Genomic DNA, 12,657 nt, shown 5'->3' with positions numbered 1-12,657 from the left:
TGCCATGAATGATCTAAAAAGAAGGAAAACATAGGAGGAACTGCCGTTGTCATTACCAAGGAGGCCTTTGCAGTCCACCATCACAATCGCCTCTAAATATTCACCCGACAGAGATTCAGGATTGGAAAGTACTATTGTTATTCAAAATAATTGAATGCCCGCCTGCCTCATTTGGGTGCCGCCCCAAAATTCAATGCTTGGGGTCATCTATTCCGCATGTCGTTTACCCCAAACACAACACTGCTCATTGCTTTATTTACAGTGAAACAGCAGCTTCATTCTTTGGGTTTGTTTTGCTTCAGCAAGAACTGGGGACTTTGTCAAGGTAGAAGAAACAACAGTTCGAACTTCCAAATAGCAGTCAGTGTTGTCACAAAACCTTTAGGCTGCAGGAAAGCAAAACTTTATCTGAGGCACTTTAAATAGTGCCAATGTGTATACTGAGTCCAAGTTTGAATGCGAGCGGTTAATTCACATTTTTTGCAACCACCTTGGAAAGATTAAAAAAAAAAATTTTTGATTACATTCTTCAGGTTAAAGGTCACATTATCAATGCAAAATTTTAGATAAAAATAATAATAATTTCAGCCTTGTCGCTTTTGAATCACAAAAACCTGGCATGGAACAAGGGTGTTTTTTTAAAATCCACTGTATGATGAAGTGAAAAATTTCCTTTTATTAATTATAATTAGAGGGTTACGTCATAAAGGTCAAAACAAGGAAAGTAGTTGTACTGGTGTAAATAAATGATTTATTCAGGTCACTATGCACAATCTATACAGATCAAAGCAACAAATGACCCGCAGAATCCATAAATTGTTAAAATAACTTCTCGTGAGTGTCACAATAGAAAGAGCATAACGTTGTATGTACAATGGAAGACAATAGACAACAACAAAAAAACACTTGGAGAGGAGGGTGGGGTGGGGTGCGGGGGGGGGGAATAAAAACAAGGGACAGCAGCAAACCATAGAGACGTTTGTTACATTTGGTTCCACCATTACAAACTAGATTGTATTCATGTCACTATATTGCATACCATTAGGTTAAGTCTGTCAACAAGGCAACTGATTTTTATATTAAAATATTTCGCTTTTACACAGTGAAGGAGAAAGCATACGATACACGGTAAAACCTGAAAGCAACAATAAGGGTAGCCAAAATCTTTTGACATAAATACTGTATATAGTGTATAGAACACAGGTAAAATCTATATTTATTAATTCTCAGTAGAATAGTTTTCTCTTAAACTCTGTCTATTTACACCCTATTCACATCCAGGTAGTTAATAAATACAAACACCAGTACCGTCATGGTATAGTTTGAATGTCATATACCTCTCTCTTTAACCTGTCGCCGGCTCACTGATATTTTGGGACCTGAAGGTTTACACGTTCTACAGTACCCTGAAAGTCTGGAGGTGGAATCGGCATGTGTGCATGATACCATGGAGGATTGACATCTAATATTTATCGCTTGAATAAACTGTGACTGGATCAAATGAATGGAGGTCTGAGAAGTGACATTCACTTTTAAGCTAATGTGCGACGCTGTGTCAGAAGCTACAGTCGCTAATGAACGCTAACAGAACACAGATGTATTACAATTACAAGTGACATGTGGCGCGATTTGTAATGTTAGCGTTGATGCTAATGCAAAGATGAATGATGTGCATAGACCGTACAGTACGTTGGTAATCAGATGCAGTTTGAAACCAGTGAAGCAACTCTCCTAAAGCTCTCAAATACACCTATTCCATTTTGTCATTCTCATTTCTTTTAAGACTTTCAAGCTGTTTTATGCCACTCCCAATTGTAATTTACTGTCAAAGTAAGCATAAAACAGGAGAATTACACATTGTGTATTTGAAGCTAGCGCATAGGTTTGCCTTAGGCAAGTCCGTTTAGTCATAATAGCACAATGCAAAACATCAAAAGTCGAGCTAACAGATAGCATCTGTGTGGCGGCGTAAAGATATTTGAACATAAAGCGATGCCTTTGTATAAGAGTATTCCCAAAGCTAAGGTCAGGAGGAGTATTTGGCAAAGTATGTTTGTTGTACTGGCCTATCCTCATAGAAAGATAGGTATGTACTTCACTCTTAACTTTCCACACAGCAGACTCCCCTGAGAGTTTCCATGCTGATGCCAGATGTTCCAGCCTCCTCTCTACAAATCACATTTTAGCCTCCGGTGGCAACATAGCAAGACGCTCCGGGGCCCGTATGCGTGGAGCAAGCATCAGGCTGCAAGCTCACGTGACTGAGGGGGGGGAAAAAGGTCAGAAGGGCAGTGCATTCCAATGCCTCGGATAGAACTTTGTGTGTTTAGAAATATATTTTCTCAAGTTTGGTTAAAAAAATAAACTTGTGAGAATAAATAGCAAACTAAGAAAATACTTTGACTGTACCTTTCTGAAGTAATACTACTTTGCCAAGCGAATAACAATAGCGAATAACAATATAGAAGAACACAGGCAGACGTACGCCAATAGAATATTTTTACTTATTTTGTTGAAAACATAGAGAAAAATAAAGACATTTAAGGCATTGGGCGGGACCCATTAAACATTCGTCCTGATGGAATAAATAAACTCATCAAATATAGTTCTGTACTCAGTGTACTTCTCACACTCCTGGTAGTCGGGTTTCATGGGAACAGTGTCACTGACTGAGTTGATGCTCCATTACGCGCGCGCACACACACACGCTCTTCTTACCCTTAGCTAGTTCCTTACATGCATAAATGGTGGCCTACTTTACACATGCGTGCATGTGTGTGTGTGATTTCATGTAGCGACGAGGTTTGCATGCCATCTCTTGAGGTCGCCCAGGTAAAAGGGGTCAGGTTGATCACAGGAACAGTTGAGACTGCTTCAATCTGGAAGAAACAAGAGACAACACAATACGTTACATACAATTCACATAAAGCAGCAATTCAACCGCAGGTAGTCTATTTAAACTCAATTTGAAAATGGTTCAGACAAAAAATGGACACCACATTTTAAACCATCATAGCTTCTAATTTAGTCACGTCCACTTAGAATGTCCATTCCATTCCTGTTACGCCGGTTGAGTCTCCAAGAGAAGCACGCAAACGCTAGCGAGCATGGTGGTGACGCTCTGAAGCATTTCACCAACGGTCATAATTACATAATCCGGGATGGAGCGCGATGGGGGAAGGGCAGGCGCATATTGTCGAGACGCTACGGCCACTAAGTGAGCAGAGGATGACTAATTAAAACTATGGTATGAAGCACTATGTTTTCGGGAAACTGGGAGAATGTCAGCAGGGCTTGCCTAAAAGTAGACTCAATTAATTCTATAATGATGATCATAATAATGATGATAATCAATGCAATTAAATATGTGCATATATTGAGTGGATATGAAGAAAATCTGCTGATATTATAAATAATCTTGCATCCAGACATGCATTGATTCCACAGTAGGCAGCATCTGATCAAGGCCTGCTGTCTAATATGTCCCGTGCAGGATGTAAGCTCATCTGAGGCCCAGTCTGGCATCACGCTGGCCACGCACTAATAGAGCAGCTAACGCGTCTATCTGGAACATCCCAACCTACTTTATCCCGCCACGCTGGAAAATGTGACACACTTTGCCTGCTGTGTTACATTACATGCATGCTACAGTATACAGCATCAGGCGACGTGGCTCTAATGCGTTTGGATACGCATGTGTGCAGCACATGTCCATTTTTCTTCTTCTTTTTTTCCTGTCAGAGGTTTGGTGGGTTGATGAAAAAGCAATTGGGAGCTTTCACACTAATATGACTACCCAGTGGCTGGTTTGAACCAAACTCTCGGTCATTTCCCCTCGTTTCGGTTGCGAACCAAATAATTAACTGAGCGCCATGGTTCTAAACTCAATCTGTAGCCTGCCGAGCTTCTTCGTTCAGCTTTTTGCTAGTGACTTGTATGTAGACAACTAGATTGGTGGTTCTTAGCTCCTCAAGTATCACCATAACCCCTTAAAATTCATTAGCACAATAGGTGTTGATCAAAAACAAGGCAGAAGTTTTACTTCTAACTAGAGTATGCCACTGTAGCATTACGAACATTTAATTCTTCGAATTTTCTCACATAACAAGAATTACTGCCAGTTTGGGATCATTTTGTGTGAATTCTTTTGCTTCCTAAGTCGCTTATCCCTCGCTAGTCTGTACAGAAAATGTTCCTGTTTACATTCTTATGACCAATTAGAGAAGCAACTTTTCTTGACCGTGTTTACACATTCTGCTACATTTGAATTTCTCACTGTGTGGACACTAAAAGAAGCAAGGGAGACATTGAACTTGCTCACAAACCATCATCTGGGATGGACGTTAAGAGTGCCAACTATAAATGTGGAGGCACCTTTGGGGTGACTTGTGCTGTTTGAAACAAACCGATGCCATCGTTCTGCTAGTGCATTCATTTGGTCAGGTCTGAAAGGTGCGCCCCCAAAAAAGTGTCCTACAAAAAAGGTCGGGTTAAATGTGGACGGTAAAAAGACCAAATCCATGGACCAGCGTTAAAGTTCATCTTAAATTTAGCATTCTGAGGTCTGTTGTTTCTGTGCTAGTGGATCAAGTACGGAACGTAGTGAAACACGCCAACCATTGGATCATTATTCCCGAGATGACGCCACCAACCACTCTGGCTGCGTGAAAAGCGTTGACAGAGAAGGGGGGGGATTTAGTAGGAGATGGGCATGAATGTTGCTAATCTTCCAGGTGATTTCCAGAGTGCGGAATGGTCAGGTTCTCTTTGGCCTGGAGGCGTGCCAGATGGCTGCCGGTCATGACCACAGCATTGACATGAACAGACCAGCGGTTGAGTATTTGAATGGGTGTGACGGTAAAAGAAGGTACAAGCTTTGTTGCGTGGGACAAATGGAGCTTTGGAAAGCCCCTGTGCAAGCTACTATTCTTTAAATGACGAGTGAAAGCAGATAGCAGTCAAATCAACACGTGATAACGCCATTAAGGTCATCGCAGTGCTAATTGGGCAACTGGAAAAGTGCAGCATTAGCTTTGGAAAGGAGCTAGTTTACTGGAAGTGGCAACAAATGACTCCATTAATGAACGGGTCATTAGGTAGTATACTTGAAGCCATCACGTGTCCGCATCATTTCCATTCACTAATAGTCAGCAGAGATGCTTGATGGTCACAAGAATAGTCCAATGGGACGTCTACAAGTGAGCCAGAGCAGTCTTTAACCTGGCTCCATTTTACGCAGCAGTCGGATGGAATCTTCGGTAAACAAGTCATTAGGTTTGCCGTCGCATGCCAGTGTTGGGTAGCTAAAGAGCAACCATCCATCCATTCGCCTTGCCTTTTCGAAAAGCATACAATACTCTGCGGCGGCCCCTCCCACCTCTGCTTGTCTTACTTGTGCTAAGTGAAGGGCCTAATGAGGCAGAAGGGCAGGGTTTTTGCACGCGGTTTCTCGTCTCATTATGCATGCATTCATTCGCCCTTGCATCACGTCAGCCGGGCAGGAAAACAAGTGACTCTCTGAACATCCCGGACATAAATAGAAAAGAAGCCTCACATGCTCAAAATTGAGTCTTTACTTTGTAGGTGCATTTATTTAACAAGGGATTTATCAATCACGGAAAGAGTGAACATGTTACATTTGTGTCAATTCAGATTATGCCGCATTAAGTCTTGAAGCAACGTACTTAGGTCATGTAAGTGGCTTTTTATCACCACCAAAAGGCACAATTAATTCAAAGCAAGCTAATTTGGTGCCTAATCAAATAAAACCAACACAGGAAATCTGTGAAGTGTTTCCAAACCACTGCCTGTTTGTGGTTAGCCAATCACAAAACTATCCTCAGGCTAATTACTGGTGAAAAGAAAAAAAAAACCTCAAGCTATTTGCTTTTTACAGTAATGCCCAGAAATACCATAAGATGGAGCCTAAAATTTGTCTAAATAGGAAAGTAGAAATTGGTGTCGGAAAATATGTTGAAGTAACACTGAGAGATTAAGTCGAGCCCAGGCTGGATCTATTTGATAAAAAATAAATAAATATATATATATATATATATATATAAATATATATATATACACACACACACACACACACACACACACACACACACACACACACACACACACACACACACACACGCACGCACGCACGCACGCACGTTCTTATGGTGTTTTCCAATTTGCGTTGATGTGCTGGGAATAAAATTAAGACTTTCAAGATTTCGTTGATCCCATTCTGGTTTGATCAGTGACTGTTCAATAACTAAATCAACCATCAACTTGTACGGACAAATTACAGCACCTCGTGACGGCAGAGTAATATAACAGCTATGCTATAATAAAAAGGTATTTTCTGCTCAAGTCGCCTCCTGCCACAAGTGTTCCTTTCTTGTAATATAAAAAGGAATATGGTGACATCCAATTACCTGCCAGTCACATAGCAATACAACCAACCACTTTGTTATTTCCCCTTCTTGCCTTCAAGGACAGACACTCACTCGTGCCAGATCTCACATGTCAGCTCTCAAACCTCCACGCGCTGTCTCCGACCTTTGAGTGCTCGCAGAAACATGTGAGCTCACAGTGCGCTGTGCACGGAGCTCAAATTTCACGACAACATTTGGCCCCTCTCTGTTTCCGACGGACGCGTGGCCTGTTTTGTTCGTTGGGATATTTTGGAACACGCTATTGATCGTATGGCGGGGAGTCCATAGAGGTCACGTCGATGTGCAACACATCCTTAATGCCTAGCCAACTAAAAAAAACAACAGCTGGAATTAGCTTTGATAGAAAAGTCTGCTATCAATGAGATATATTCTTCATTGTAAATCTGATCCTAAGTATTTGTTTCAAATGCTTGAATAACTGACGTACTGGAAAAATAACCATTAGCTTTGGAGGGATTTTTTTTTTTCTTAGGAATTATGTACAAACTGTACAGTGAGTGAAAGGCAACACATGCATGTAGCGTTTCCACTCTCTCGCAAGGTTGTTTACTTGACTGTTCTCGGCCCGGTCACGTTTCACCGCAGCCTCGTGTTGCCTTTGCTTACTTGGAGTAAATGCTAGGATTGAACCACATAGTTTACATGGTATGTAATTGACAAAATAACCAAGGTGCAGAAATTGTAACAACATGCCACTCGTTTGAAAACAGCACATCAGCATGTCCAAATGTAAACGAGTTTAAAAAAAAAAAAAAAGATTATGCTCACAAGCTATCCGGGATGTGCATCCCTCCAAGAAAAGAGGATTTGATACGCGCGTTACGATTCAAGGAGGGTTCCATTTTAAAGTGGGGTGTATCGATTTAGCGGGATTACGATTTGCTTTGACGTGGGACGGCTCAGTTCGAAAGGGAGCCTCGGAATCTCGGTTCATCGCTTTTGCCGAAGATTGAGTCTGGTGAGTAGTTGGATCAAGACAGTAATGAACCAATCAGTGAAGAGCGGACGTGATGCCGTCTTTTTTTTGGAATAAGAATAATTGAGTTTAATGCTGAATAAACCCGTCATTTTGAATGATGGACGGAATGAATAGACGATGTCACTGCAGATAAACAAATTTGATTGGACGGTTTGTTTTGAACGGAGGCCCAGCCGTGGTGAATGGCGTGCCCTCCGGATCCGCTTTCTTCGTGGGTGTGCCTTGCCAGGCAATTCAAAAGGAAGGGTCTCACGCAATGAGTTCTTCACATCCCTTCTTGTAAACCAAATTCCTCCATAATCTGTTTTTGTATATCTCTATGGCAGTGCTTCTCAATTATTTTCTGTTACGCCCCCCCCAGCAAGAAGAAAACTATTCGCGCCCCCCCTCCCCACCGTGACTATCCTAACTTGTCTTGTAAGTCGTAAAATGTTGCACTGTCGCAAACGTGACAGAACAATGAGAGCGCCACTGCCCCCTGCTGTAGTAAACGCGCAATTACACTTTATTCTAGTACTGCCAAAAAAAAAGCCTGTTCCCCAGGGTCACACGCGCCCCCCCAGGAATAGCACCGCGCCCCCCAAGGGGGGCGCGCCCCACTATTTGAGAAGCACTGCTCTATGGCATTCCCTTGTCAATTCAAAACAAGCTAAAGACAAAAATCATGTTCCATCTGTGAAATTAACAGACTATTCAAAGTGCATGTTTACCACCTTCATCACAAAAACAAAGGTCTCACCTTTGGCAGTAGTCGCAGACTCCTTGAAGCCCAAGCAGACATATGGCGAGCTGTGTAATCCATTGATATCCTGTTTGCAGCTGCTAACTGATTTGAAGCCATCCAGATCATCACATTTGTTGTCCAGCAGGTTCAAGGCAATGTAGTTGAGTCTGTTTGGGTACCGGTTCACGGGGCTGCCGTACTCCTCGTCTGAGCCCTCGCTGCTCCGCGAGGAGATGTTCTCCACAGAGCTGTGTCTCTTGCCGGTATCGCCGCAGGCGAACGAAGGGAAGACGGGCGTCACGGTGGCCGTGGAGGAGAAGGTCTCCGAGCTGTGGCGTCTACGTCCTTGCGGATTGGCCCGGATCACTTTGGCCGAGCAGTCGGGATCCAGTGTGGATGAAGAGGCGGCCCCAAGGAGGAAGACACCGATTCCTTCTGGGACAGCCGGCTGTTCCAGGGAATGCCTCCGTCCTCTGCTGCTCTGACTGAGAGATGCCAGAACAAAAACAACAGACCTTTAATATTAAAAGATACCTCTGCAAAGCACAAGAGACAAGTTTCAGTGTTGTCTGTATTCTTGTATCATATGTTGAACTTCTTTGAGCTGAATCAAGGAAAAAGAAACACACACATACCTTGTTGTAACTTGAGGAACAAGCTGCGGGGGTGAGTTGGTCATCTCAAACGTCATCTGCGTATAGTCATTATGCCCCTCTTGGCCTTCTCTCGTCTGTTTCTGGCCACCCAAATGGTACAGCTCGTCCTGCTCCGACCGCGGACACAAGGAGAGATCTGAGAGTGCGTCTGGGTGCTCCGCAGCAAGAGCGTCAGCCTCCTTGGGCTGGTGCAGGGCCATCTCGAGTTTGATGTAGGAAGTCAGACAGGGCCTCCTGGAACCGTCGTCACAAGAACTCAGAGATGACGACTGGCTCTCCGTGGACTCGGTCGAAGGCGGAGAGATTCGGGTGCCGCTGAAGTCAATGTTAATGTACTCTCCGGGGCTGCGGGGCTCACCGGGTACTGGGTACTCCTGCATGCTAGGCAGCGTCCGGAGAGTTTCCAGGGACAGCCTGTTGGGCCTGCCGAGCCTCCCTCTGTGGGTTAGGTTGTGTCTGGCCGGGGAAGCGGTCAAAGGGCTAAGCGGCGAGTCCTGGGCCGAGGCAGGTTGCATCACGGAATAGTAGTCTGCATCTGCCGCCCTCTGCCTGGAACTTTGAGGGCTCATCAACATGTACTGGTTGCTGTCGTCATTCTTGGAGCCTTGGACTTTAGCGGGGAGGGAGAGGGAGCCGGGCTGGTACACTGGCCTCACGGATGTCGGTTCTCCAGCCATCAAACCCATGTAGTAGTCAGGGGGGGTCTGGAGTGCAGCTGGATTTCCGGGTGACATGTTCATGTATTCACCATGCCTGTCAGGGCTCTCCGTGGAGGACTTGGAGCCACACCACATTCGCATGTAGCCACTGTCCTCCAGTGAGATGCTCGAGGGGGAGCTGGTTTTGTAACCCCTGCTGGTAGCCCCGTGAGGGTGCACTCTGGGGTTCACAATCTGCTTTGGTGCAGAGACGCACATGGGGCTCATGGGCACGTAGTTGTCGACTTTGCCGGAATGGGGCGCCACGCCTGGAGTCATGGGCATGTAGCCATCGTCACCGAGGTTACTACTAGAGCTTCTGGTTGAGCCAATCTCTATGTCTCCATAATCTTCTGGGTAGCAGACTTTAGGTGAGGCGGAATGAGAGTTGTGTCCATCGCGGGCCTGGATGAGCGTGTACTCATCCAGGGATGCGGAGGATAGCGGCGTCACAGCTTTTTGAGGACGTGGCGTGGTGAGGGAGTGAGTTCGCTTCCTGTAAGCTTTATCCATGAACATGTAGCCACAAGTGTCGCTCATGTCACGGGATGAAGGGGTGCTCGACAGGGAGTCTGGGGTTTCGCTGCGGGTTAGGGGGAGGAATTTTGCTTCAAGCGGACTGCAACTGTAATCGTCGCACAGCATGAAGCTGGTGTCGCCGAGCGACCCGCTGCAACTGTAAGCTTGTCCAGCCTTGTTGGGAGTGGAGAGATTCTGTCCGGGTGACATACTGATGGGGCTGGAGGCGGCGGGAGGGGAGTTGGAACCTGGCATGGACAGGCTGTGATGCAGGTTGAAGGACGACTCGAGCATCCTGCAAGTGCGCCCATTGCTCAGAGTGTTGGATCTGCTGAGTTGAGCGGCGACGTTCGGACTGGCGGGTCTTCCGTTCACGGGCATTGACATGGACACGGGCCGCGGCACGCTTCCGTCGCCCTCGCTGGAGGTTCTCACGCGGCAGGATGTCAACTTTCTTCCTGGAGATGTGGCGGCGGCGGCGCTGGCTGTTCTGGATCTCCTCACCAGGCCCGTCTGACTTGGGGGCAAGTTAGTGAGGTTGCGTCGCGTGGGCACAGAGATGGGGGTGGTGCTGGCTGACTGGCTTTTGCTTCTGGGCCTGAACTCTGAGAGCTCCTTCATGGCCTTCATAGCTTCCAGGATGGTCTCATGGATGTTCTGGGCAACTACAGAGTCCTCCGCCTGCATCCAGAACTCCCCGGCCCCGGTTACTGCTGATCGCCCTACCTCGATGAAGAAGAAGCTGTCAGAGTGGCCGCATCTCCTGATGTTCATGAGCTGTAAACACACCGCGGCTGTCTCGGAGTTCAGCTTCACAAAACTGATGGTTCGGCTGGACAAACAGAGCCTATAGACTCCCGTGAGATTCTTCACTTGACCCAGACCTTTGGATTTTAAATTGACCTGCCATACCTCCTTGTATGCCTCTGTCACTGGGGTGACGAGTCCATAGTTGGCCTCCTCAAAGCCGACAAGGGAGGAGGTGGAAGCGGGGCTGTCGTACACCCTTCCCTCGGCGAGGAGGTCGGTCAGAACCTCGTACCAGCTCTCCTGATCCTGCTCGCTGTCCGCAGCCACGGCGAAGTACTCGTCCTTAGTGTAGAGGGCGATAAGGTGTTTGTGTTTGGCGTCCGCCCGCTTGTTGACGCAGAGGCAGGAGTCCAAACTTATCACCCGTTTGGCGGCGCCCTTGTTCCGCCATTTCTTCTCACTCTCGTAGTACTCCAGCCGAGCTGGGGAGCGATCGGCGGGCTCCCTCAACACGAAAAAGCGCCTGTGTCCGTGTTTCTGCTTCCTTAAGTAGCCGCACTTCTTTACGCCATTGACGCCATTAGATAACAGGTGTCCCGCCACCCCCGGAGGACTTGCCATCTCTCGTGACCGAGGACCAGAATGCGCTCAATTCCAAAAAGCAAAATTAAAGATATTACGACGCTACTTTCATTTAATCCAAAGCGGACGTGTCCGCTGCGTTCATGTTAAAAAACGGTGCGCGCAAGAGGACTGTATGACTGATCCCGTTGTGGAGAAAAACAACATGTGACGCGCAGCGCTAAAACCACGGGAGAACACTGAGTCATAGGGGGGCGTGCCTGTCCATCAACCAGCTGCGAGGCCTCTCATTGGCTATGCCGGTAATTCAAACGCTGCAAACCCCGCCCCTTGTACTTACCCCCATTTCCAAAGAAAAACAAGATCCGTTGACAGCCATTGAAACGTGTCTTCAAAACACAGTGAAAGTTCTGCCATACGATCGCTAAATAGATTGATAGCAATTAGATATGTGACGATCGGTTGATGTTTGGATTATTGACGCAACATTAACCCTGGCTTGTTAGAATAGAATACATCTTTATTGTCATTGTCACACATGTACGACGGAATTTAAAAAGGGCCAACCGATCAGTGCATGAATAAAAAATAAATAGAATAAAAAGATTTTAAAAAAAAATACAAGCTAAAAACCCACAGAAGAACATACACAGACAATTTTGAGCATTTAGTAGGCACTGCCACTTGTAAACAACCCTGACGTGCTAATTGTTACATAAGCGATGTCAAGGCGTATTTTTAAACCAGGGATTCTTCCTCTCATCTCGCTTCTGTACAACACAACACATTTTTTCCCAGGCAGCAAACCGGGTTACCATTGACTGCTTTTAACTGGAATCCAATCGAAAAAGAACAACAAACGTCGAATAGTTCCAAACGTAAATAGCAACAGTTAAGATTGCGTATCATGCGTCATAAACGTTACTGCTGGACACAACATCCTCACATCTGAGGGAGGATGAATGTGTCAAAGGGTTCAGTTCGCTGTGCTGGAGCCATCAATGTGCAGAAATGCTGCCATCTTCTGGACTTTTAGCTACACTGTAGACGATCTTGAGCAAAGAGAATATTGGATGGTGTAAAATGACGCCAGAAAAACCACTGGCAAGTGCATAGGACATCAAGGATTTAAAATGTCTGAGCCATATGTTTCTGCGAATTAAGCAGAGATTTACTACAACCAAATTCAACAATAGTGGTTCTTTCATCTCTCTGCTCCATTTTTTGTCTGATTGAATGTGTTTAGCAGTATTGTGTCACTAAATCAGAGTGGTGTTTATGTGTTTGCTTATCGATTAAAGAA

The 12,657-nt window shown here is 45.5% G+C and overlaps 1 protein-coding gene across 1 annotated transcript; it reads right to left on the bottom strand.

Moving 5' to 3' along the window:
* Nucleotides 1-728: 728 nt before the first annotated feature.
* Nucleotides 729-11,593, bottom strand: LOC133146084 (insulin receptor substrate 2-like). Its single transcript, XM_061269444.1, has 3 exons — nucleotides 8,785-11,593; nucleotides 8,165-8,634; nucleotides 729-2,879 (listed from the first exon to the last, which is right to left on the bottom strand). The coding sequence occupies exons 1-3, from the start codon at nucleotides 11,391-11,393 to the stop codon at nucleotides 2,875-2,877; spliced, it is 3,084 nt and encodes a 1,027-aa protein (XP_061125428.1). The 5' UTR covers nucleotides 11,394-11,593; the 3' UTR covers nucleotides 729-2,874.
* Between the last annotated feature and the right edge of the window lie 1,064 nt (nucleotides 11,594-12,657).

This window comes from Syngnathus typhle, linkage group LG2 (assembly GCF_033458585.1).
Source record: "Syngnathus typhle isolate RoL2023-S1 ecotype Sweden linkage group LG2, RoL_Styp_1.0, whole genome shotgun sequence".
In the NCBI taxonomy this organism is placed as follows: Eukaryota; Metazoa; Chordata; class Actinopteri; order Syngnathiformes; family Syngnathidae; genus Syngnathus; species Syngnathus typhle.
This window is presented reverse-complemented; position numbering and strand designations above follow the sequence as displayed.

What these genes read in the sequence shown, in the direction of transcription:
- LOC133146084 (XM_061269444.1), bottom strand. Translation starts at nt 11,393, where the DNA reads ATGGCAAGTCCTCCGGGGGTGGCGGGACACCTGTTATCTAATGGCGTC. An exon ending in GTTCCTCAAGTTACAACAAG is followed by an intron (nt 8,635 to 8,784) that starts GTATGTGTGTGT and finishes GGCATCTCTCAG; the next exon opens with TCAGAGCAGCAGAGGACGGA.